General features: G+C 62.7%; 2 protein-coding genes across 3 annotated transcripts; one reads left to right on the top strand and one right to left on the bottom strand.

Moving 5' to 3' along the window:
* The first annotated feature begins 2,163 nt into the window (after window positions 1-2,163).
* On the top strand, window positions 2,164-5,239 carry LOC112925455 (intestinal-type alkaline phosphatase). The gene is made up of 11 exons (XM_026006184.2): window positions 2,164-2,349; window positions 2,438-2,554; window positions 2,670-2,785; window positions 2,910-3,084; window positions 3,163-3,335; window positions 3,586-3,720; window positions 3,806-3,878; window positions 4,012-4,146; window positions 4,233-4,424; window positions 4,636-4,752; window positions 4,869-5,239. Exons 1-11 carry the CDS (start codon window positions 2,274-2,276, stop codon window positions 5,237-5,239), a joined length of 1,680 nt encoding a protein of 559 aa, XP_025861969.2. The 5' UTR covers window positions 2,164-2,273.
* Window positions 5,240-14,295: 9,056 nt separating this feature from the next.
* On the bottom strand, window positions 14,296-23,652 carry ECEL1 (endothelin converting enzyme like 1). 2 transcript variants are annotated; one of them, XM_072719165.1, is made up of 18 exons: window positions 23,537-23,652; window positions 21,722-22,608; window positions 20,412-20,480; window positions 20,196-20,306; window positions 20,029-20,121; window positions 19,721-19,845; window positions 18,834-19,056; window positions 18,285-18,383; window positions 17,954-18,028; window positions 17,656-17,759; window positions 17,328-17,386; window positions 17,180-17,231; window positions 16,460-16,527; window positions 16,153-16,277; window positions 15,598-15,663; window positions 15,119-15,214; window positions 14,835-14,911; window positions 14,296-14,718 (listed from the first exon to the last, which is right to left on the bottom strand). In XM_072719165.1, the coding sequence occupies exons 2-18, from the start codon at window positions 22,505-22,507 to the stop codon at window positions 14,619-14,621; spliced, it is 2,328 nt and encodes a 775-aa protein (XP_072575266.1). In that variant the 5' UTR covers window positions 22,508-22,608; window positions 23,537-23,652; the 3' UTR covers window positions 14,296-14,618. The 2 variants fall into 2 exon arrangements, with proteins under 2 accessions (XP_072575266.1, XP_072575268.1); XM_072719167.1 differs by having other exon boundaries at window positions 14,582-14,718; window positions 15,119-15,234.
* Between the last annotated feature and the right edge of the window lie 1,049 nt (window positions 23,653-24,701).

Raw genomic sequence — 24,701 nt, 5'->3', positions numbered from 1 at the left:
TAGTTTTGGCTCAGGTCAGCTCAGGTCGTGATCTTGAGCCCCTCATCAGGCTCTGCACTGGGGGTGGAGCTGCTAAAGAGCCTCCCTCTGCCTCTGCCCCTCCACCTGCCTGCACATGCACTCTCTTGCTTGGTATCTCTCTTAAAAAAAAAAAAAAATCCAATTGGAAAAGGATATGGTGAATTCCTGGAAGGCCGACTAATCTTGGCATAACCTTTCACCTACAGCCTGGTAAAAAGAACCAACTAATTAATTAAGGACCTGCCCAGGGATTAGTATTTCCCTGAACTTTAGCCTAATACAGCAAGACTCTACAGGGAACAGAGGGAGCTCTGGGGGCCATTCAGAGGCCTGGAAATTTCCCTCCCAAGGTGGTACCTCTCCAGAGATTTAGGGGACAGCCAGGACAGTGTGGTTGGTGAGCTGGTGGGAGGAGGTCAGGGGAGGGGAACCCAGGAAAGCTCTGCTTGAGCAGAGTGGGGGTGGGCAGGGAGGACCCAACAGGAGGCCCGGTGGCGAGGAGGTCAGAACCACCCCCCTCTCAAGGGAGCTACATGGCCCACTGGGGTGGGTGGAGCCAGGACGAAAGTGTTTCTTTTTTGAATATTTTAAAAATCGTGATGAAAAGCACAACATAAAATTTACCATCGTGACCGTTTGTGTCTGGTTCAGGAGAGGTAAGCGTATTCACACCGTTGTAGGGCAGCTCTCCAGAACGTTTCCTTCTACGCAACTGGAACTCTGTGCCCACTAAACCCCCTCCCGGGCCGCCTCCTCCTCCCGGCCCCTGGCAACCAGCTCTACCCACCTGACAACTTTAGGTTCCTAGTCTAAGTAGAGTCACGCAGCGTTTGTCCTTCTGTGACTGGCTTATTTCACTTAGCATCGTGTCCCCAGGTTCATCCATGGTGTAGCAGGCGACAGATGCCCACCTTTCTAAGGCTGAATGATATTCCACGACATGGATGGAGCACACCTTGTTTACACGCTCACCTGGCGATGGGCACCGAGCTGCTTGCCCCTTTTGGCTATTGTGAACAATGCTGCTATGAACGTGGGAGGGCAAATATCTCTTCTAGACCTTGCTCTGAATTCTTTGGGATATCACCCAGAAGTGCGATTGCTGGATCGGAGGGATGCTTTTGTTTTTTTAAGATGTTATTTATTTATTTATGAGAAACACACAGAGAGAGGCAGAGACACAGGCAGAGGGAGAAGCAGCCTCCCCGCGGGGAGCCCGATGTGGGACTCGATCCCGGGACCCGGGGATCACGCCCTGGGCCGAAGGCAGACGCTCAACCCCTGAGGCACCCAGGCGTCCCTGCACCAGCCTGGGTACTGAAGCCTCTTAGCTCCCTAACAGAAGCTACACCTGTGGGTGTGCGCGGCCCGTGGAGAGGAGAGACTCACCCCTGCGTTCTGTCTGCCTGTCCAAGGGAGCAGAGATCAACCTCACGTACACTGGGCTCCCCTCCCCGCCCCCCCAGACACATGCACGTGCACACCCCCCCACAAGGCCCGCCCGGTTCTCAGTAACTGGACACACAGACAAGGTTCTGCTCTGTCACCATCAGTCCCACCCTTTTCCACAGCACGGGAACTCTGGGTCCGGCCTCCTGGGTGCCCTCTGAGCCCAGCACCTCCCCCACCTGCCCACACCAAGCCTGGTCAGAGCCAGGCCACCCCACATTTCCCGCATCGCTGGGCCTCGGCAGCATCAGGAAGCCAAACCCAGGCCGCTGGCCCAGGCTCTGTGCTTCACACCCCATCCCCTCCTCTCAGCACCCAGCACCGAGCCCGGCCAGAGAAAGCTGCTTTCAGAAAACACTGAACAAATGCGGTGCACGAAGGAGTAATGGTTCTCCACGAGACCGTGGGAGCAAAGGGTCAGGAGCAGCCCCCACGGGGCCCTGCAATGCTCCTGACCCACAGGGGGTGTGCCCCCTGGTCCCCACCCCACCCTGGGGAGGCTGCTGGGATTATTCCGTGTGGACACACCTGCCTCTGCCAGGACCCCTGCCCTGAGGCCTGCTCGGCCACACCTTGCCATATCCCTTCTGCCATCGGACTTAGAGTCACAGGGCAGGGGCGGGGTCAGGGTGGCCACCGGGGACAATGGGAGGGACATGGAGACTTTTACAGCCAGGGACAAAGTCCTGCCCCGACTAAAGGCCCGCTGGCTGGTACGGCAGCTGGTACCCTAGCTCTGGCCCCGCCGGGGTCCCAGCCTGCCCGCAGTCCTGGCTTTGCCGCGCCCCCGCCATCCCACAGCCATGCAGGGCGCCTGGGTGCTGCTGCTGCTGCTTCTGCTGGGCCCGAGGCCACTGCTGGCCCTTGGCATCATCCCAGGTAAGGAGGCACCTCCCAGCTTCCCACACACACACACCTGGGGCACTCCCCCAAACACTGACCTGACCTCCACTCTCCCCTTGGCCAGCTGAGGAGGAGGACCCAGCCTTCTGGAACCGCCAGGCAGCCCAGGCCCTGGACGCCGCTAAGAAGCTGCAGCCCATCCAGACGGCTGCTAAGAACCTCATTCTCTTTTTGGGGGATGGTGAGTGTGCAAGGCCTGTCCGTGCCCTGTGGGCTCCCACACCCTGGCACCCAGGGCTGCCGGTGGACACAGAGCAATGCTGCAGACTCAGGCCTGACGAGGTGTACTCCTTCAGGGATGGGGGTGCCCACAGTGACGGCCACTCGGATCCTCAAGGGGCAAATTAATGGCAATCTGGGACCTGAGACGCCTCTGGCCATGGACCAATTTCCATACCTGGCTCTGTCCAAGGTAAGGGCAGGGTGGCCTCAGGGTGCTCCCCACCAGCGCAGTGAGGGTGGGCCCCGGGGCCTGGGTCAGGATCTTGGCCGTCTGATGGTGTCATGACACAGCTGAGGGTGTCTCTGTTCCCCAGACCTACAACGTGGACAGACAGGTGCCAGACAGCGCAGGCACAGCCACGGCCTACCTGTGCGGGGTCAAGGCCAACTACCAGACCATTGGTGTGAGCGCGGCCGCCCGCTTTAACCAGTGCAACACAACACGTGGCAATGAGGTCATCTCTGTGATGAACCGGGCCAAGAAAGCAGGTGAGCTTGGGGCCAGCTTAGCAGGCAGAGGTAGGATTAGAGACCTCAGGGGCTCACCCTGACCTCTGCCACCCTCAGGGAAGTCCGTGGGGGTGGTGACCACCACGAGAGTGCAGCATGCCTCGCCAGCCGGCACCTACGCACACGTAGTAAACCGCAACTGGTACTCGGATGCCAACATGCCTGTCAAGGCGCTGGAGGACGGATGCCAGGACATCGCCCAGCAGCTCATCTCCAACATGGAAATTGATGTGGGACCCCAAGGGTGGGGAGGGGGGCGTGCACGGGCCATAGTCCCAGGCAACTGACAGCCTAGCTCTGGGGCCTGGTGGGGTCTCCTAGATCTTGGGGAATGAGGGGGCGGAGGGGGGGATGGTGTGGAGGTGGTACAGCTGGGCCCAGGCCACACCCACAGACCTGGTAGGGGAGCTCTGGCTGTCTGAGGAGGGAGCAAAGGGCGAGCCAGGCCCCAAGCCCTCCTCCCCAATCCTTTGGCTACAGGTGATCCTGGGCGGAGGCCGAAAGTACATGTTTCCCAAGGGGACTCCGGATCCTGAGTATCCAACTGATGCCAAACAGAACGGAATCCGGCTGGACGGGCGGAACCTGGTGCAGGAATGGCAGGCCAAGTACCAGGTGATGGGGGCCTGTGGACGCCAGGGATACAACAGGGACAAGGCTCGGAGGGCTCTGGACTGAGGCTTGCTTCTGCCCCTCCCAGGGTGCCCGGTATGTGTGGAATCGCAAGGCGCTCATTCAGGCATCCCAGGACGCCTCTGTGACACACCTCATGGGTAATGACCCCAGACACCCCCACTTTCCTGCCTGGCTTCCCGAGTCCTCAGAGAGCCAAGCATAGACACAGGGGTCCATGCCCCTGGCCCTCCCGTCTCCCCAGCAGTCACCACCGGGACCCCTTTCCCGCAGGCCTCTTTGAGCCAGGAGACACCAAATATGAGGTCCACCGAAACGGAACCCAGGACCCATCCCTGATGGAGATGACAGAGGCGGCCCTGAGGCTGCTGAGCAGGAACCCCAAGGGCTTCTACCTCTTTGTGGAAGGTGAGGGGCAGCCGTTGCTGAGCAGAGGAGTGGGGACGGTCGGGGCAGGTTGCGCCCTGGACACCTTGCCCGTGCCCTGCTTGCAGGAGGCCGCATCGACCACGGTCATCACGACGGCACAGCTTACATGGCCCTGACGGAGGCCGTCATGTTCGATTCTGCCATTGACAAGGCGGGCCAGCTCACGAGCGAGAGGGACACACTGACCCTGGTCACCGCCGACCACTCTCACGTGTTCTCCTTCGGGGGCTACACCCTGCGAGGGAGCTCCATTTTCGGTAGGCCCAGGGAGGGGGGCAGGTGCTGTCCACCAATCGGGTGGCAGAAATGACTCAGGGTCTCAGTTTCCTCGCCTGTCAAGTGGGGTAGTAGCAACTGCCTCGTGGGGCGCCTGTGAGGACTGGGCCAGTGGGTGGGCAGCCTGGGTCTGGCACGTGGGGGCCCCGTCCCGCGGCCGGTCGGGTGCTCGCAGGCCCCTCCTCCCCGCAGGGCTGGCCCCCAGCATGGCCAAAGACAGCAAGACCTACACCTCCATCCTTTATGGCAACGGCCCCGGCTTCGCGCTCAGCGGGGTCCTCCGGCCCAACGTCTCCGACAGCGAGAGCAGTGAGCACCCCGGCTTGGCTGGGGGGGTCTGGGGGCGGGGGGGGGCACAGCGGGGGAACCCGGATGGGGAGGCCCCCGCCCTGCCGGCCCTGAAGCCCCCCTCCCCGCCCCGCCAGGGGACCCCGCATACAAGGCCCAGGCCGCGGTGCCCCTGGACTCCGAGACCCACGGCGGCGAGGACGTGGCGGTGTTCGCGCGCGGCCCGCAGGCGCACCTGGTGCACGGCGTGCAGGAGCAGAGCTTCGTGGCGCACGTCATGGCCTTCGCCGCCTGCCTCGAGCCCTACGCCGACTGCAACCTGCAGCCCTCGGCCGCGCCCACCCCCACCCCCACCCGCACCTCCACCCGCACCCCCCCCCGCACCCCCACCCCCACCCCCACCCCCACCCCCACCGATGCCGCGCTCCCCGGCCCGGCCGCGCCGCTGTCGCTGCAGCTGCTGACCGGGGCGCTGCTGCTCGCGCTGCTGGCGGGGGCCGTGCCCTGAGCGCCCCCGCCCCGCCCCCATCCCGGCCCCGCCCCCATCCCGGCCCCGCCCCCATCCCGGCCCCGCCCACTCCTATTCCGCTCCCGGCCCCGCCCCCGGAGCCCCCAGCGCGGACCCCGCCCCCAGACCCTCGCCCGTAGTGGCGGCTTCCCCTGGCACCCACCGTCCCCCTGAGCTGTTCTCGATTCCCCACCCCCAGCCTCAGCGCCAGGGTAAGGACGGGGTCGGGTGGGGGTGCGGGGTGGGGCGGCTCCGACCACCAGGCCCTGCGCTGCAGAGAGCCCTGGCGGGGGACCAGGTGAGCCCCATCCTGGAGGCGTCCCCCACGGGGCCACCACTCGCCCAGACCCCGCAGTACGCATGTTTCTTGGCCTCGGTCTCCACAGCACCTTGGGGACCCGAGGACTCGGGCATGTCACCGTGCCTGGAAAGGGGTGGCTTCCTGTCACCCCGCAACACGCCCTGCAGGCCCCTTGCTGACTGAGGAGGCTGCGGGCCCGGGGTGCGGTACCACCCACCTTGGGCACCTCCTGGGGGCCCAGCCTACTACTGCACAGAGGACATGCTGACCCAGAGTGGGAGAGAGGTCCCAAGTCACTTAGCTACTGATGTTCACCCCCCAGTGCCCATTCCAGGCTGGGAGATCCCAGGAGCATGTCTGTGAGGAAATTCCCCCTCCTCCCGGCGCCTCTACGCTACTGAGAGGGACAAAACAATAATCAAATAAACTGTTATGCAGAGTAATGCCAGTTGTGATATGTTCTAGAAAGAAAAATCATTAGTGTGTGGGAGCACAGAAGTAGTCTGTGAGTGAGGGGGTGGGGTGGACAGTTCAGATCAGGAAGTCAGGGAGGGGCTGCCTGAGGAGCAGACCATGGAGCAAAGACAAGGAAAGGAGGCCCTGAGCAAGGCAGAAGGAACAGCTGTGCAAAGGCCCTGAGGCAGCGATCAGCAAGTGTTCTTCCAGACTAATAGCTGGATCAGAGTTCGGGTGGCACAGAGTAGGGAGTGAAACCTGAGGGATAATGAGGGATGGGAGCTTGACCCAAAGTGTGGTATGTGATTGGAAAGGCTTTGAGCAGGGGCATCCGTAACATGACCTGACTCTTAGAAAATACCACTCTGATTATTTCAGGGATCAGAGTTTTGTTTTGTTTTGTTTTGTTTTGTTTTGTTTTGTTTGTAGGAAGAGGGTAGAGGTGGGAGCTGGGAAACCAGAGAGGAGGTGCAGATTCCAAACATTTCTGACCTCCATCCAAAAATATTCCGGAGCACCCCCTCCCTTAGAGCTGCGCTTGTTGAGTATCTAACTCCCCTCCCTCGGGGAACACTGGAAAGAATTAATGAAAATGACATCGACTGTATTTTTAAATAAATTTTACAAAATTACAGATTTATTTGTACATTTGCAAAGGTGCAAAAAAGCATTTTGCTCTCACTGGAAATATCAATATGATTGAGTATGCTTTCTTATTTACTAAAATCTTTAAAAAAAATTTTTTTTAATCTTTTTAAAAATTGAGGAATAATTGACATACCCGATTGTATTAGTTTCAGGTGTCCAACACGGTGATTCGATAGACATATACAATGAGAAATGGGCCCCCACAGTAAGTCTAGTTACCATCTGTCACCATACTGAGTTGTTATAATTCTTATTTACTAAACTCTTGATTTTGCACTGTAAAACATCAATTTGAAGGCACGGCCCTCAGGGCAGTTTATTTCAATTCTGGATCTTAGTGGCTGTCACAAAAATATGGGAGCTGCATGGAAAAAGGGCACGATCAGCTAGGCTTGCTAAACCATCATATTCATTTTTAAACTCCATCCACCAGTTATCAAAGATTTGATCAAAGATTTGATCAAATCCAGCTGCTCTATTTATGTCTTCCCTGTTGTCAATGAGTTGGTCTTACAAACCAGTGGGAAGGTGCTGGATGTTTATGTTTCATAAATGGGTTCAAAGTCCAAGGAAACATTTTAAAACTCTTCAGGTTTAGGGGGGCCTGGATGATTCAGTGGGTGGAGGGTGAGACTCTTGATTTTGAAGGTCGGAAGTTCAAGCCCCACGTTGAGGGTAGAGTTTACTTAAAAAAAATTAAAATTTTAAAATGTAAAACTCCACAGGTTTAAAAAGCAGGTTATTCTGGAGTTAGTGGTAACGATCGCACCACTTTGACTATCCTAAAAACCACGGATTGTACACTTTAAAAGAATGGGTTTTTCAGCGCAGAAATTACATTCAAAAATTACACTTTACCTGGAAGAGGCAGATGCAGCGAAGGTGAATCTATTTTTCTAATAATTTTACTGGGTGCCTAAAACAGCTCTTGTTGCCTCAAGAAATGTCTCCTCCTCCGTGTTTAAGGAGGAAAAGCTGAGGGATCCCTGGGTGGCACAGCGGTTTGGCGCCTGCCTTTGGCCCAGGGCGCTATCCTGGAGACCCGGGATCGAATCCCGCGTCGGGCTCCCGGTGCATGGAGCCTGCTTCTCCCTCTGCCTGTGTCTCTGCCTCTCTCTCTCTCTCTCTCTCTCTCTCTCTCTCTCTGTGACTATCATAAATAAATAAAAATTTAAAAAAGAGGAAAAGCTGAGAGGAAAGAGAGGGAGGGGACTCCACGACAGCCCTTTTCAATTCTTTGCCATCAAGATGACTCCTTCTGTGTGGTCTGGAAGTTTCCCTGGTCACACCCGATCTTATTACCAAGTATCATAAAGACTCAAGCCTGCTAGAACAACCTTGACTTTCTAAAGTTAACACCCCTGGGGGCTCCTGCAGCATTTTACGGACCCTCTGGCTTCTAATTCTTTCCTGCATTGGGTTGACTGGATGGGCCGGTGCGTGGGCTGGGGAGCTGCCGCTACCTCTGCACCTTTCCCTCGCCCAGAAGCCTTTAAAAAGCCTTCCCCGGTAGCTGTTCGGCGTCGGGTACCCTAATGCTGTGTGCCCCCCGCCCCCGCCGTTTGCAATTGCTCTTATTTATTTATTTATTTATTTATTTTTGCAATTGCTCTTAGTAAACAATGCATCCACTGTTGGGCACCTATCTTTTCTGCTACAGGTTTCCTTTCCTGACTCTCTCTCTCTCACACACACACACTCACACTCACACACACTCACACACGCAAATGGTTTGTGTATTTCATTATGGGACCAGAACCCAGCAGATACCTCGAGCGCAGCTGTGTAGACACCGCGCAGCAAGCCTCCCACACAGGGTAATTTGCACTAACACTTCCCTCCAATCTGTGGTAGTGTTTTCTCTACATCTTTCAACAGTATTTGCTGACAAAGAAATGCCTTTCGGTTTGTCGACAGATCATTTTCTGTTCATTGTTTCTGCCATTTTTACTGCGGCAGAGAAAAACGAAGTGTTTGCCTGGTGGTAGGTGTTTTGGGTTTTTTTTTTTTTTTTTTTTTTTTTTTTTTTTTTTTTGTCTCATGCTATTATGCAAGAAACTTTAAAAGAGCTTTCCAAATATTTATCATCGCTAAGGGAAATATCAAAAAGTAATTGAGTTGAGAAGCACCTAACTTTAAGCATCCCTGGGAAAAGAATTGCGGGGGATTTTGTCTCCGAGTTCTGAAAGCTTGTGTTTTTTGTTTTTAGTTTTTTTGGGTTTTTGTTTTGTTTTGTTTTTTTGTTTTTTTTTCCGTGAGGGTGTCGTGCTGCTGTTGACTAGCTTCTCTCGGCACCTGTCACTCGGGGCAAGCTTCCCCAGTAATGATGGCAGTGGAGTTGCTTCAAACAGTTCAGTTTTGTTTATTTTTTTTTTATATTTAGAGCTAATTTCTCATCAGGTCTGCGCCGGGGGGATGATGAGCATGTGTCAGGAGGGGGGACGTGTCAGAGCTGCCACTTCTGTGGTTGCTTATCCCCGTGGGGATTATCCGTATTATTTGCAGTTTCTTTACGGAGCTCTTTCAGAAGCTACTTGATTGTTTTGGAGGATTCGTTTGTTTAAAATTAGACCACATTATCCACAAATCCACTGAGGCAGACACACTAAACTCTAAGAAATGGAAGTGAGCAAGTGGGGAGGGGATGTCCCTCATTAGAGGGGGTGTCCCTTGCTGGACACCCTCATTCTCTTCCCCCAGGACACCGGTAACCATGTCGGGGTGGGGGCCCAGATGACAGGGCACAGGTGCCAGCCCGGAGCTAGATGTTAAATATGAATATGTGGTTCCCGCTGGAATGCCCTTGAGCCCCTGTCCCTGCACCCAGCCCAACGGGGCTCAGGTAGCAGATATGGGGTGTGTCACCATGGGGAGCAACAGGCATGCAGTCTCTCAGGGACAGGATACCCGATATGCCCTCGTCCTGACCTTGAAGCTGTCATTACCATCTGATTCTGTTAGTCCCTCCCCACCACCCCCGTCCAGAAACAGGTCTCCCGCCTGGTGAGCATCTGAATGACAGGCAGTTGCCCCTGTGACGCTGCCACCCCCGGTCCCCGCCTGCCCTCCCTCGGGCGCCCCCACTGCCACCCCCAGGCCTCCAGGAAGGTGCCCCTTGTTTTCAATCGCACCCTCTGGTCTAAAGGGACCCCAGGGCCGCCTACTCGAGCTGATCAGAGCTTCAGCACTTGCCACCAGCGCCCACACAGGCCGGGGTCCTGACAGCACGCAGACGGAGCCCCCCTGGGCATAACCTTGGCGCCTCCGTGGGTCTCCCTGGGGGCGCCCGCTCCCCAGCCCCGCAGCCTCGGGCCCAGCCCGGTGACAGAGCCACGGCCACAGCCAGCTCCCCACGCACATCGCCAGCTCCCCACGCACATCGCGGCTCTGGTCCCACGGGAAGGTGGGAGCTGCAGGTTTTATTATTATTATTTATGCAAACGATAGCCGAGGAGAGATGCAGCTTAAGAGCACCATGTGGTGGTGGCGGTGGCGGTGGGGGCCCGGGGCGGAGCTGCAGCCAGTGAATCCGCCCAAGCCACTGCCAGAGGCAGGCGCCGGGAGGAGCTCACACAGGGACCGGGCCCAGGGACCAGCCGGTGCCCTGCAGCCCTCTGGGCCCCTGCAGCCCTGCCCTGAAGGCGGAGCAGCCGCAGAGCCGGACCGCCAGGCCCCCGGGGTGGAGTCGGTTCATCACAGGGGCTCTGCGGGCAAAGCCACACCAGTGGGCAACCAGTTTCCCCACAGGGCAGGGCGCCTGGGACCTGGCAGCCCCCACCCCTGGCAGTTCTGCAGACAAAGCCGGCGACCCGGTGGACGCAGAGGAGAGGCTGTCACTCGGTGATGTGCCATCCAGACTCGAGTGGCCCAGGCTCACGCAGAAGCCGGGGCCGGGGATGGGCAGCTGCCCTGGCCCACCTGCCGCCTGCGCTGTCCCGCCACTGGGTGACCCGAGGGGATGCTCCCAGGGCTACAGGCTGCGCTCGGCCTGGGCACCAGACTGGAGCCAGCAGGGGAGGAGGGAAATTGTTCTTCTTAATAAATCCAGAGGAAGTGGGTCTCTCAGGCCATGTTGGAGGATGGGGAAAAGGCACAGAGAGGGCCCCTCGGGCACCCCAAACCTTCCGTAAAGTCGTAAAGTCAGTGACTCCACCTAGTGTCGTGTGGGTGGTCCCGGGGCGGAGGGGATCAGGGAGCTGCCCAGCTTAGAGGGCATGGGTGGGAGAGGAGGCAGGAGGAGAAACCTAGGCCCCCTGAGATCCCAGCCCCAGAGGTACTTACAGACCGAAGACCCTGGGCTTCCCGACATTTTTAGAATGGGGGCTCAAGCCATTTAAAAATATTGCAGCTAGGACACCTCACGAGGGGGGCCCCCCAGGGCCCCCAGGCCCCCAGGCACCTGGGTCATCACAGAAGCAGCCACGGGGACCGCGAATCTGGCTCTCCTGAGCTGGTTAGAAAGACCTGGGCTTACAGCTGCTCGGTGGCACCAGGCACCCTGTACCCCTTCCTGGGTGCCACAGAAACCCCAGGGCTCCCCACACCCACACTCCCTTGGAGACCCTAGGCAGGGAAGCTTGGGCACCCCTCTCCAGCTGGCTTCCAGCCCTTCCCAGATCTGTACAGAGCCAGCACCCAGAGGGCCCCAGACCAACGGCCGCCTGGCCTCCTTGGCCCTGAGGACACAGAGTCCAGAGTCCAGCCAACGTGCTGAGGCAGCAGCCGCGCGGCCGCGGAGGGGTGGGGGCAGGGGAGGCTCGCATCGATCCTTCGGAGGCAGGCCCCCCTCACAGGCACCGCCGGGGCTGCCGATGGTGCTCCTGGGACACAGACGCCGTGAGTCACTTGCCCAGGTCACCCAGCAGGGGCCCTTGGGCTCAAGGTCTCAAAGCCAGGGACAGCAGATCCAGGCACAGCAGGGACCGTGAGGCGCTCTGCGCATGGGCACAAGGGTGGATGCCTGGAAGCTTCAACGCAGCTGTAAACTATCCCCAGCTCTTCTTTCCCTGCTATTAAATGCTCAGCTGGAGGGGATCCCCGGGTGGCTCAGCGGTTGAGCGCCGCCTTCTGCCCAGGGCGTGATCCTGGAGACCCGGGATCGAGCCCCACATCGGGGTCCAGAGACTGCACCTTGTCATCTCAGGGGGCTGTGGGCTGTGCCCAGAGGACACCCTCACCCTGGGGGACAGATGGGGGAATGGAGGGGATCAGCCTTCCAACCGCCTGTCCCCTTGTCACCGAGAAGACCTTCCCTGCACTCATGGCCTGCGCTCAACAAAGGGAAACTGAGGCAGAGCAGCAGTTGTGCCCACCTCGTTCGGCTCCTCCGCCCCAGAGGAATCAGGCAGCTAATCCTCAGCTTGGCCGTGAGCACAAGGCCCGGCAGACAACAGCAGGGCGGCATCTGCACGGGGTGTGGCTTCCTAACAGGACACGCAGAGAGCTGACGCTGAGGGCAGGAGGGACACCTGGGGCCCAAGGGGACTCGGCAGCCACAGGTGCCCATCACCTAACACATGCAGCTTGACCTTAGGGCATGTGCCCCCTCCCATTTCCCTGTTAAAAGGGCTGTCCCTGTCACTCTGTCCACCTCACCGGGTTGCAGTGAGGATGCTCCAAGCATCTGTCTGGAAAAGCAGTTTGGGAACAAGTGGGTGACACACTGTCACAGCTGTGCCTTGCTGGGCCACACCATGGCTCTAGGTTATGTGGCCCCGTCCCAGCACCAGGACTCAATGCTCTGGGTGCCCTTGGCTTGAGGTGCCTCTGACCCGATGACCTCCCTCCATTCTTCCTAAAGAAGTATGAGAAGGCCCGAAGGCCCAGGGAGCAGCGACATCTCCGCTGGTCGCCCAGCAAGGAGCCAGCAGGCTGAGGCTTCTCCGGTGGCTTCACGGCTGGTCAGACCACAAGCCTGCCAGCAGGGTGGGCGCTCCCCGGCTGGGATGCACACGGGGCATTGGGCTCCCGGCCAGCAGCCGGGTCCCACAGGGCTCAGACCAGCCTCTCCCAGGGGCTTGCCACCCCAGTGCCCAGGCCCCTCTGGCCCCCTCAGTGGGGCACAGGGGGAAGGAGGGACTCAGCTCCAGGAGCGCCAGGGCTTCACCCCTTCCCGAGGCAGGGCGGGAGTGACCCTGCTGGGCCTGCTGGTGGCTCACCCCCGGCCCCGTCCACCCACCCAGGCCTGCCCCTAGCTGGGTGGGAGACAGGAAGGATGGGCCTTGGGGGGAGCTGGGGAGCTCGGGAGAGCCACTGGGGCACTGGGGGCGAAAGGGCTGGACCTGGGGGCTCCGATTCCAGCCAGGATCCCAGGTCAGGGGGATGGGGTGCAGTGTGGGGTACGGCGGGCCTAGACACCGGGCCCCTCCCGGGGGGCAGCAAGAGGAGAACTGTCCTTCTCTGGCTGCCAGCGGCTGAGGGATACGGTATACACGTGCCCAGCACGCGTACACACCGGGAAGGGGCTTCAAGGGGAAACCAAGGTAGGTCCACAAACACAACCCCTCCACCAGGCTCCGAATCCCCGTGTGCTCCCCACGCCCGTGAGGGGCAGCTCTGCCCTGATGGACGCGGCCTCCTGAGTCTCCTGAAGTGCCCCTTGGGGAACTCGCCTGTTCCCATGGGGTCCTTCTAAGGTCCTGCCTCTTCTCTGTAGGGCGCCCCCTGCACCCCAGCCCCAGGGCCCCACGACGCCCGCCTCTACTCTGGCTCCATCCGCTGTGGCCTGTGCCCTGTCTCTCACTCCCCAGGGTTGGTGTGCCCGAGGCTCTGACACAGGAACTTTTAAAATGTCACTCAAGGCTAATATGGGGACAGGCGTTCTCTGAGCATGACAGGAGCTGGGCTAGCAGGAGATTCGTCACTGCAGTGGGAGATGGGGACAGGCCACACGGGATGGGCTGGCGGGGAGGGGGCGACCACCCCATCTAGGCTGTCCCTGAAGTAAGAGCGACGGACTCAAGGAGGAAAGGCAGGAGGCCCACTGGTCCCCCCCACTGTCCTCAGATAACCCAGTGGGGCTGCTCCATCTGCCCCCCTGCACCCCCACCCTCCTGTTCATGAGGCAGCACCACTTGCCTCCTGCCTCCACCGTGGGCCATGCCTGGAGCCGCTGGTGGAGGCTGGAGGTGGGACAGGAAGGGACCAGGTCTTGTCTAGGGTCCCGTTTGTGCAAAGGGCCTGAGCTCCTTTTTCTCACCCCTGGAGCCTCCACTTTGGGCTGGAGGGGGACACGACTGACCCCCAACTCTGTAAGCAGGTGTCACAGCTCCCCTCTCGTGGACATGCTGAGCCCAAGGCCTGGCCTGGGCTCCATGACTGGCTAAGGTTACTGTCGGAGCTCCTGGGGTGTCTAGACATTCGGGGGCAGTGGGTCCCAGGGTCATGCTGGAGTACAGCCCCCTCGGGGCTTGGTGTTCCAGCACCGCCCAGCCTTGTCTAGGGGCACCCCCAGAACCGCATGGGAGCAGAGGCAGGACTGCAGGGAAGGGAGGAACAGCTGATTGGTGGAAAAGACAGAAGACCCAGGGAGTTGGGACGGGAAGGGGCCAGGTCTTGTCTAGGGTCCCCGTTGTGCTAAGGGCCTGAGCCTCCCCACCAAGGGGGCCCCTCCAGCCCCACCCGCTCTGGAGGCCCCTGAAGAAACCATGGCGACAGTACAGCAGTTTATTGACCAGACTTAGCAGCAAAAACACAGTGAAGGTGGGGCCTGTACAATCCGGCCTGGCCGGGGGGGGCGGGGCCAGTATTGGGGACCCCCGCATCTCTCCCCCGCGCCCTCCTGGAGCCCAGCCTCAGGCCTGCTCTGGGCCCCTCCTGAGGTAAGGGACAGCAGGAAGGCCAGGTCCCAGAGGGGCTCAGAAGGCGGGTGGCGCCCAGCGAGGACCAGTGCCGGGTTCATGCCTGCCCCGGCAGCTGGCAGGGAGGCAATTCGTGCAGGGCAGGCAGCGAGGGTGTGCGGGCGGATGGCCAGGCTCACCACACAGAGCACTTGTGGGCAGGGTTCATGGGCGAGTCCTTGGGGCAATGGAAGGCCCGGCCAAACTCCTCGAACTGGGACACGCTGCCCAGCACCCTGGGGCAGGAGGAGAGACCTACCTGGAGGGGGTCCCAGCTGCCCCTTCCCCTTCCCGTCTGCTCCCACCCCAGACAAAAGGAGGGGATGGGGCGCAGGCGGGCAGGCAGACGTACCTGTAGTGCTCAGGTGCATGCTTGTCGGTCAGCACCTGCAGGTAGATGGACTGTGACCGCCGCTTGATGCACCAGTTCTGGGCCCCGTGGTGGGGTAAGGAAGGAGAGGGAAAGAAGCCAAGGAGTCCGTTGAGCAAGCCCTGCAAACCTTCCCCGCAGCACACTGGGCCCTGCTGCCTGAGCAGAACCCACGGGACCACCGCCTCCCAGGGCTGGCACCCACGAGGACAGGCTGACAGCTGTCCCCATCCCCACCACCTCCCACCCGCCCCCACCTGGCCCACCTGGGCAAAGGCAATGAAGAAGAGCTGGTTGTGCGTGTACTTGAGCCGGTGCAGCGGGTGCTCCGGGCCGTGCTCCCGCACCCACTTCTGATAGGCCTGGGGGTGACAGTGTGGAGCTGCGGTGCCCCAGGGTGGTGACCTGACTCAGCCTCCACCCAGTCAGCCCCTCACCGGCCCCTGAGCCCTGGGCATCCTGCCTCCCAACTTCCCTGAGCTGTGCTCCTTCCCAGGAGGGCTAAAGGCAGGCAGCCCTCACCCCCTCCAGGCAGCCCTCCTTGCTCTCCCAGAAAGGCAGCCTGGGAATCCCTCCTTTTCCCCTGGTGCCCGACCGCCCCCCCCCCCCTGCCAATCACAGGCCCCGCCCCTCCCGGGCCAGAGCTCCGAGGGCTGGGAAGGCAGGGGTGCCTATGTCCCTAGTTGCATCCTTATCATCCCCACCCTCCCCCCACGGAATGAAGGGCCAGGCAGGGGCAGCTCACATAATAGGCCAGCTTGAGGCCACCCATGTCCGCGATGTTCTCACCAAGGGTGTGCTTCCCGTTCACCTGCCGAGAGCAGAAGAGGCCCGGGCTGTCTGCAGTCCACTGGCCTTGCCGCCCTGGGCCCTGCCCACCCTCTTTCCTTTTCCCAGAGGGTTTACGTGGCTCTGAACGCTTTGTGCCCCATGTCCCAGGAGTCTGTGAGAACTTGTTCACAGTTCTCACAGTGAGTGTGTGCAAGACCCCGGTGAGTGTGTGCAAGCCCCAGCATACGGGGATCCCTGGGTGGCTCAGTGGTTTAGCGCCTGCCTTCGGCCCAGGGCGTGACCCCGGAGTCCCGGGATCGAGTCCCACATCAGGCTCCCTGCATGCTCCTCCCTCTACCTGTGTCTCTGCCTCTCTTTCTCTCTGTGTCTCTCATCAATAAATAAAATCTTAAAAAAAAAACAAAACCCGGGCATGCGTACAGGGACCCAGGCACACGTGTGTGCACACGAGTGTGCATGCCCCTAGTTGGTGCCCAGCTGGGCCTGGAGGGGAGCAAAGGGGTCTCACCCGCTGGTTGTAGACGGTGAAATTGTCGTACAGGTGGACGATGCACTCCGCCTTGCGCAGGAAGCGGCTGTAGGAAGCCTCCGTCCACCAGTGCAACAGATTGCCCGAGCGGTCATACTGGCCCCCTGTGGGCAGTGGGGGGGGGGTGGCTGAGGCTGACCCTCATCCCCAAAACCCCTCCCCCATCTACCCACTGGCCAGTGGGGACAGAAGGGCTGCAGGGTCTCACATCAGCCCGTCACCACCCTGCCCCCCGCTGCCTGTCCTTCCCCTCCCACAACACCCCCTCCGCCACCGAGGGCCTCACCCCAGTCGTCATAGCCATGGGTCAGCTCGTGTCCGATGATGGTGCCAATGCCCCCGTAGTTCAGAGACCTGGGCCCAGGGCAGCAGCGTCAGGCCCAGCCTCGCCCACCTCCTGGGAGCTGCACGCTGCTGCCCAGGCCCCAGGAGGCCCCAGGCAGGCCAACCACAGTGGCCCGGAGAGGCCATACCGGAGTCCTCCCAGTCCTGGGGCAGTTATGCCTCAGGTTCCTCATGCAATACGTAAAAGGGGCAGTGAGGCCTTTGCAGCTGCTTTTTAGGAAACAATCCCTAACAGAGCTGGGATAGGGGAAAAGACCGAGTTGGAGGAAGACAGGAGGGAAACTGAGGCAGCCCACTTGGGACCTGGCCTGTTTCCTCATCACTAGGGTCACTCCACTTTTGAAACACCTGATGAAGCCTCAAACCGGGAAAGGAGGAACTCAGGACTGAGAGGAGAGGAGAGGAGAGGAGAGGGGAGGGGAGGGGAGAGGAGAGGGGAGGGGAGGGGAGGGGAGGGGAGGAGAGGGGAGGAGAGGGGAGGAAGAGGAGAGGAAGGATGAAAAGCTACACAGTTTTCTAAATAACCAAGGCTGACCTAAGGCTATGGGGACCCAGGGTGGTGGCCGTGGTGACTGCTGGGCCCAGCCCGGGGCAGGACACCCTGAGCAGCGTTCATGCAGCCCCAGACGATGGCCGGGCTCTGGCCAGGCGGGGCACTCACTGCGGGAAGTCCGGGTCATAGAGCGTGGGCTGCAGAATGCCTGCGGGGAACACTGCGCAGAGGGCAGGGTCAGAGGAGCCCTGCCTGCGGGGGGGGGGGGGGGGGGGGGGGGGGGCACCCCCACCCCATGCGGGACACGCCCCCTTACCCATCTGGTTCTTGTTGGGTAGGTAGTAGGCGTTGAGGGCCTGCGGTGGGAGCAGCCACCTGTGCAGGGAGGTGGGGGTCAGCTAGGGGTCTGCACTCGCTCCCCCACCACCCCCACCTCCCACGTGCGCTCCTTGAAGGAGTGGCCCAGCCTGTAGCCATGTCCTGTCCCACCCCCACCACCTCGGAGCCCCCCCAATCACCCCCCAACACCTGCACCGCCAGCTTTGAGGCCGTCTGCCCCACCAGCCGCCTGGCCCTGGCAAGGAGCCTCTCTGCCCCGCCCACCCACCCTCCCTGACTCCCCCAGCTCTGGGCCAGGCACCCACGTGGACTTGTCCACCTCCTGCCGGATTTTCTTGACTGAGAGCTGGATGCTGAAGCGGATGCTGTTCAAGATGTTCTTGAAGTAGGTCTTCTCATGGACCTCGAACTGCACAGGGGATGGGCAGCTCTCAACGGCAAGCCAGGGATATAAATGGCCAGACCAGGGCTGTGCAGGCCCCATGTCCGCCCAGGGGCCATCAGCCGAGGGCCATGACTCCTTCTCTGTGGTGGTGCTGGGCCTCCCTGGGGGTCTTGACCAAGGGTCTTGGTCAGGCAGGGCAGGGCCAGGGGGAGACCCACCTCGTACTCCTTGTCCACAGCCTCGGGTTTGAGCAGGAAGTCCGGGTAGCCCACCATCACCATCATGTACTGGAGCTGTGGGCGAGAGGGTAGCAATAGTGGGCCAGGGCCTTGGGAGACGGCCCCTCAGCCCCAAGGGAGAAAGCTCTAGGCCTCTCAGCCCCAAGGGAGAAAGCTCTAGGCCTAGAAGTGGGCTCTAGGACAGGGGGGACCAACCCAGGTGATGACAACTCCACAAGGGGCATCTTTACCTCTTCTGCTACCCCAGCCTGGCACACAGTAGGCATTCAGTGTTTGTGGAACCTACAAATGGGGACAGGGTCCACTTCACCTTGGCCCGAGCAGCTGCCTTGGTCTCGGCATCCATCCAGTCCAGCTCCTCCAGGCGCCGACCCAAGATGAACTTGATGTCTTCCACAAGCTGCTGTACCTGCAGGGTCAAGAGCCAGGGATCAACGGGGTTGACCCTTGATGAGAGATACCACTAATTCAGTATCACTTCCTCGTCCTAAGGCTCGGTGCTGAGCACTGAGGGGAGCCCTCCCAGGTGGGGATCCAGGTCCTGCACCCCCAACCAGAAGCTCATAGTCTGAAAACAAACTGCTCCAGCAATGATCACATACATTCCTAAGGCCGCACCTACTGAGCATGGCGGAGAGGGGGCCAGGAGCCTGAGGGGGAAGCCCTCCTGGGGCTGCTAGACCAGGTAGGCTTCCTGGGGGAGGTTCCCTGGTGAGAAGTAGTCTGGAGACTCAGAGAGGGCTGAGCCCCTGTCTGCAAGGGGATCTGTGGGACTCCCCATTCTCAGACCAAGGCCATGGGAGGACTCTATGCCCAGCCCAGCACCCGCACCCAACCCCCAAGCCCAGGGCAGCCTGACCTTGGCCTTGCTGGCAGCTGAGAAGTGCTCATGTACAAAGAGAGCTCCAAGTGCCATGCCAAAGTGGCGGTTGGCCTGGCCCAGGCAGACACGGGCCAGCTCCTGTGGCTTGTCACTGCCCTCCATCTCACGGGCCAGCTCGTGCAGTGCTTCTCGGAATGGCGGTGACAGGTGCTCACTCAGGACCACCACTACACGCCACACCAGGTAGTTGTGCAGGATCCTGAGGGCCAGGTGAGACAGCTGGGTGTCCAGACAAGCTCGAGTGCAAGGGCCACCCAAGGGCACCACCCCATCCCACTCCAGACCCTCCAGGCTGGATTAGACCTAGCACCCACAAAGGAGTGAGGATCATTTGGGTACATGGAGGCAGAAGCCGGAGTGGCCTGAGCCCCGGGCAGGGAAAAAGGCTGGGCCCACACGTAGTAGGACACCTAGCCACCTGCAGAGTGCCACCTGGCCACCTAGCAGAGTGCCAGTGCTGACTTGAGACAGGGTAGGACAATGGGCACTCCAGGTGACTATCTGCCCCAGGCCTGGCCTTGAGAGGCGCTCTGCTCCTCCCCAAGGTGGGCAGAGATCAGGGAAGCTCTTCCCTAGGTGGCCCCTCTAAAGTCTGGACTCACTCAACCTCACTATCCCCAGATGAGCAAACTGCACCTCAGGAAGCTCACAAGCCCTGCCCAGGGGCCCAGGGAGCAGGTGAGAGCCTCGTCTGAATCTAGGGATCTGGACTCCTATTCCAGTGCTCTTCACATGCCTCCCCAGTGTGGCCACAGGACAGAAGTGAAAACGGGAATTCAAAGCTCACCAAGCAGACATGTAGAGGGTGCACGGGAGGGGCCCCGAGGAGCAGGTGTGCAGGGGTGGGTGATTGGCTGCTGTACCTGCGGGGTGTGGAGCGGATGAGCTGGGACACCTGCTGCATGTAGTCTGTGGCCAACAGCACCACCTCCTCATCCTCTGAGAAGTCCTCCTGGAAGATCTGGTCCAGCAGCCACTTCCACTGCAGCTGTCGTGGGTAGAGGACAGTAGGACTGGGTGTAGCAGGGACCACAGAGAACAGGAGGGAGTCCGAGAGAGACACAGGAGGACACAGTAATCCATGGCCATGGAAGGCCTCGCTCGGCCCTGAGGAAGGGACAGGCCGGGAGCCCCAAGATCCGTACCCCCCATCACGGTGGTCTGCACTCACATGGGGGGTGATCTTCTGCAACTGCCCCAGCGTCACCTTGTTGTACATGGAGCTGACATCTCGCCGGAGGTCATCGTACTCTGACACTGTGATCTGGGGGTGGAGATGAGAGTTGACCCCCCCTGCCTATTCCCCTCCCCCAAGCCCATGGCTGTGCCCTTGCTCACGTTGGCCAGCCGCTGCTCCAGCTGCAGGATCTCCTGCGCTTTCTGCTCCACGGCTTCGGCTCCCAGGAGGCTGAGCAGGCGCTCCATGAACACCCGGTACGCTGCCAGGATCTGCACCCAGAGGGGACATTTCACGAGTGGGGTCAGTGTCAGGCCCTAGTCCCTCTCTCCTGGAACCCCAGGCCTTCCCTGCAATCCCAGCCCATGCCCCCACACCTTCTCACTCTCCTCATCCTGAGCTAAGTACAGGGTCCTCTCTGGCAGAGTGAGCCCATCCTGGTCAATCTGGGGAGAAGGAGGAGGTCAGAGGTCAGCGATCAGAGGTCACCATGCCAGGTTCCTGCAAACAGACTGAAGTTCTGTCCAAATGGCCAACCAGGGGATGTGCCAGATGTCCACTGTCACAAGCCGCAGGAGCACAAATACACTACCCCTGCCTCCATCCAGAGAAGCTGTTAGAAGCCCCCACGGCTCTGGCAGGGACAGTGGGAGGCGGCGGGGAGCCCGTACCCCCATCCTTCCTCCCGGAAGCCTGCACCATCCCCACCTATGAAGGGCACTCGAGAGGGCCACGCGGAGCGCTGGGGCCACTGGCACGCTGGCCCGCCCCAGTCCATTGGCACACCCCTCGTTCCGTGCGCTCCGTGCTCCCGCGGCCTGCTGCCGGGTGGGGAAATTGCGGCTCCCGCGGCTCCACTAAACACCGCAATTACTCGAGGGAAATTACTTGCGGCCTCCTCCCGCGCGATGCCGGTGCGCGCTCCCCCTCCCCGTCCGCCCCGGATGCACGGTGGCCCAGCGCGGGGTGCGCGCTCCCCCTCTCCACCACGATGCACGGTGGCTCAGCGCGGAGGGCCGTGCTCCCCGCTCCCCGCCCCGATGCACGGGGGTGCGCGCTCCCCCTCCCCACCCCACTGCACGGTGGCCCAGCGCGGGGTGCCCGCTCCTCCTCCCCACCCCACTGCACGGTGGCCCAGCGCGGGGGGGCCGTGCTCCCCCCTCCCCGCCCCGATGCACGGGGGTGCGCGCTCCCCCTCCCCGCCCCGGTGCACGGTGGCCCAGCGCGGGGGGGCCGTGCTCCCCCCTCCCCGCCCCGATGCACGGGGGTGCGCGCTCCCCCTCCCCACCCCACTGCACGGTGGCCCAGCGCGGGGGGCCGTGCTCCCCCCTCTCCACCCCGATGCACGGGGGTGCGCGCTGCCTCTCCCCGCCCCGGTGCACGGTGGCCCAGCGCGGGGGGCCGTGCTCCCCCCTCCCCGCCCCGATGCACGGGGGTGCGCGCTGCCCCTCCCCGCCCCGGTGCACGGTGGCCCAGCGCGGGGTGCGCGCTCCCCCTCCCCACCCCACTGCACGGTGGCCCAGCGCGGGGGGCCGTGCTCCCCCCTCCCCGCCCCATGCACGGGGGTGCGCGCTCCCCCTCCCCGCCCCACTGCACGGTGGCCCAGCGCGGGGTGCGCGTGCCGGGCCGTGGCGCCCCTCCTTCCCGGTCCGGGCCCCCGGGGTCACCGCGGAGGGGACGCACTCACGCGGATGACGTAGCGCGAGGAGTTCCTGTCGTCCAGGCTGACGGTGAGCGAGAAGAGCGCGGCGGCGCTGTACACGCCCTGCGCCTTGTAGAGCAGCCGGTTGAGGTCCCAGCGCGCCGCGGCCCCCGGGCGCTCGGCGCCGCCGCCCAGGTCCCAGCCCCCGCAGTCCTCGATGACTTCGAGCATGGGCCGCGGGCCGAGCCGCTCGATCTCGCGCATGTCGAGGCACGAGCGGAAGAAGGCGCGCACCTTGCGCTGGGCCGCCCCGCCGGGCCCGCCCCCGGGCCGCGCCAGCAGGCGCCGCAGCCGCTCCTCGTTCTGCTCCCCGATGGCCGCGATGGTGCCGTAGGTGAGCTTGTCGTCGGGGATGGCGTGGCGCCGCAGCCAGCCGCCGCACGCGAAGGAGTAGAAGTCCTGGCACGGGTCTATGCTGGCGTCCAGGTTGGCGGCCAGGAAGCGGGCGGCGCGCGCGAAGGCCTTGCGCTCGGGGCAGCCCTCGGAGCAGCCGCCGCCGCCCGCCGCGCCCGGGCCCAGGTACTTGAGCGCCAGCATCGCGGCCAGGATGGCGCAGAGGCCGGCGGCGAACACCAGCCCCGACAGCAGGCACACCTCGCGCCGGTTCCAGCGCGGCAGCCCCGCCCGGGCCCCGGAGGCGCCGCGCCCCGCGCCCCGCGGGAAGCCGGGCGGCAGCGAGGCCCCGCGCGCGCCCCCCGCGCCGCACCGGCTCACGTATTTGACCTCCTGGAACTCGTCGTAGTGCGCCGTCATCGAGTAGGGGGTCTCCATGCTGCGGCCGCCGCCGCCGCGCAGCCCTCGGCGATCTCAGCTACGCGCCGCGCCGCGCCGCCGGCCTCCGGGCGGGCCTCCGCATGGCTCCCGGGCCGCGGCTGCGGGGAGGGGGCGCGGGTCAGAGGCGCGGGCCCGACGGGGCTCACGGGCGCCACGCGGAGGGGTCCAGAGGCCGCGCCGCGCCGTGGCTCCGACCGGAGAGGGCCTGGGGCCCGGCCTGCGTGGGCGCCCGAGAGTGGGGCAGGCGGGAGGCCCCGGGGGGCCACCAGCTCCCGCACGCGCCGCGGCGTCCCCGACCTGCCTCCTGCCGCCCTGCGCCCGGGTGCCACCCGGGAGGCCGCTGCGACGCGGAGGGGCGCGGGGCACGGGCCGGCGCGCGGGAGGCCCTCCGCGGAGGCCGGCCTCCCCCCACTGCCTCGCTCGTCTGCGACCCGCTACAGCCAGGGCCGGGTGGGGGAGGGGAAACGGAGGCCGGGGAGGGAGGCGCGGCCAAGGGCGAGTCTACGCCGGCCCAGGAGCCGCGCAGGAGCCAGACGCTAGGTAAAGCGGCTAAAGAACCAAACTTTGTCCTTGCGGATGTCCGTAGGGCCACCCCCAGCCGTCCTCTGTGCAAGGGCCAGGATGCCCACCAGCCCCGTCCCCAAGCGGCGCGCTCCGACCGACCCCGGGCGGTGGACAAACCCCCGACGGCCCCGAAAACCGGGAACCGGGAACCCTCCGCCCCCGCCCAGGGCCGCTCCCGGCTTCAACAGGTTTTCCCCAGAACCCAAACTTGGGCGAAGTTTCACCCCCGGCGCGGAGCGAGCCGGCCCCGCGCGCCCCAAGGTCCGGGCGCGGAGCCTCGGGAGCCTCGGGAGCCTCGGGCGCAGCGCGCGGAGCCGGAGGGCCGAGCCCGGGAGTCGCAGCCGCAGCCGGAGCCGGTGCCGCGGGGACGCAGACAAAGCCCGGAGGCTCGGCGCGGCGGCGGCGGCGGAGGCGGCGGATGTGGCTGCGGTGGTGGCGGCGGCGGCCTCGGATGCCACTTACCCGGCAGGTGCGCGCCCGGGCCGAGCGGGAACCGAGCGGGAACCGAGCGGGAACGGAGCGGGCCGAGCCCGGGCCGGAGCGGAGCGCAGCGGGGCCGGGCGGGCAGCAGCTCTCCGTGCGCCCGCCGCCGCCTCTGTGCCGCGCCGCCCGCTGGCCCCGAGGGAGGGGGCGCGCCGGCGGCTCCACCCTCCTCCGCCCGCCCCCCGCGCCCCCTCCTCCTTCCACCCTTCATCCCCGCTACCTGGCAGCTCGGGGGCGGAGACGGCGGCGGCGGGACCCGCTCCCGAGGGGCTGGCACGGGCTCCGGGATCGGGGATCCCAGATGCAGCCGCGTCCCGGGAAGAGCGGGGCGCCCGAGACTCCCGGGAAGGGGTTCCCCTCTGATCTGATGCCCCCACTAGGCGCCGCCGACCAGCCCACCTGCAAAGGGCTCGAGCTGAGCCTCGGAGCCTCGTGGATTGTCCCAGCCGAGCCCACAGGACCGGAGCGCCGCCCGGGGACGGCCCCCCCAAGGCCGTGGGGTGCGCTCACACAGCGCGGACGCTCGCCGCTGGCGCCTGGCAGAGCAGCCTTCAGTAAACGGGCGTCGGGGCCTCCCCTCTAGCCCCTGCCCTTGGCCAGCCCTCCCGAGGGCGCCTGGGGATTTGGTGAAGGCTGGCCTTCACCTCGGTGGAGGGAGAGCCTCGGAGGCCACTGCAGGAAGGGGCATGCGGCTGAGACTGCACCCCACCCCCAAACCTTGGTTGGCCTCCGCGCCCCCTGCTCCGGAAGCCCCTGATCAGGGAGAGAAAAAAGGATCAAGGAATAATGCAAGAGCCCCTCCCCGCTGGGGACCGGGAGGGACGGAGGCTGCCTGCCTGCCCGCCCTGCAGCCCTGGTCCTCAGAGTGCAGGCCTCAGGGCCCGCGTATAGGACCAGTGTAGGGGTCAGGGTTGGGGCGCCTCTGAATTTATTCACCGGCTACCTTCTAACCAGACAACTTGCTCTTTCCGTGTGCGACCTCCCCCTCCCCAGCCCCCAGCCCCTGAGGCAGGGCACACTTCTCCCTGGCTCACCCCCCTGTACCTGCAGGGCTGGGCCATGTGGGGCACAGGGACTTCGGGGCTTCTTGGACCTGTTTCTGGAGTCTCTGCTCTCTTGGTCTTGTCCTTCCCACCCTCTCGCC

This window comes from Vulpes vulpes, chromosome 9 (genome assembly GCF_048418805.1).
Source record: "Vulpes vulpes isolate BD-2025 chromosome 9, VulVul3, whole genome shotgun sequence".
NCBI lineage: Eukaryota > Metazoa > Chordata > Mammalia > Carnivora > Canidae > Vulpes > Vulpes vulpes.
Note: the sequence above shows the minus strand (reverse complement) of the source record. Positions and strands in the feature narration are given on the sequence as shown.

What these genes read in the sequence shown, in the direction of transcription:
- LOC112925455 (XM_026006184.2), top strand. Translation starts at nt 2,274, where the DNA reads ATGCAGGGCGCCTGGGTGCTGCTGCTGCTGCTTCTGCTGGGCCCGAGG. An exon ending in CATTCTCTTTTTGGGGGATG is followed by an intron (nt 2,555 to 2,669) that starts GTGAGTGTGCAA and finishes GTACTCCTTCAG; the next exon opens with GGATGGGGGTGCCCACAGTG. An exon ending in CTCTGTGACACACCTCATGG is followed by an intron (nt 3,879 to 4,011) that starts GTAATGACCCCA and finishes CCTTTCCCGCAG; the next exon opens with GCCTCTTTGAGCCAGGAGAC.
- ECEL1 (XM_072719165.1), bottom strand. Translation starts at nt 22,507, where the DNA reads ATGGAGACCCCCTACTCGATGACGGCGCACTACGACGAGTTCCAGGAG. An exon ending in AGGCAGCTGCTCGGGCCAAG is followed by an intron (nt 18,029 to 18,284) that starts GTGAAGTGGACC and finishes TCTCGCCCACAG; the next exon opens with CTCCAGTACATGATGGTGAT. An exon ending in CAGGAGGTGGACAAGTCCAC is followed by an intron (nt 17,387 to 17,655) that starts GTGGGTGCCTGG and finishes CTCCCTGCACAG; the next exon opens with GTGGCTGCTCCCACCGCAGG.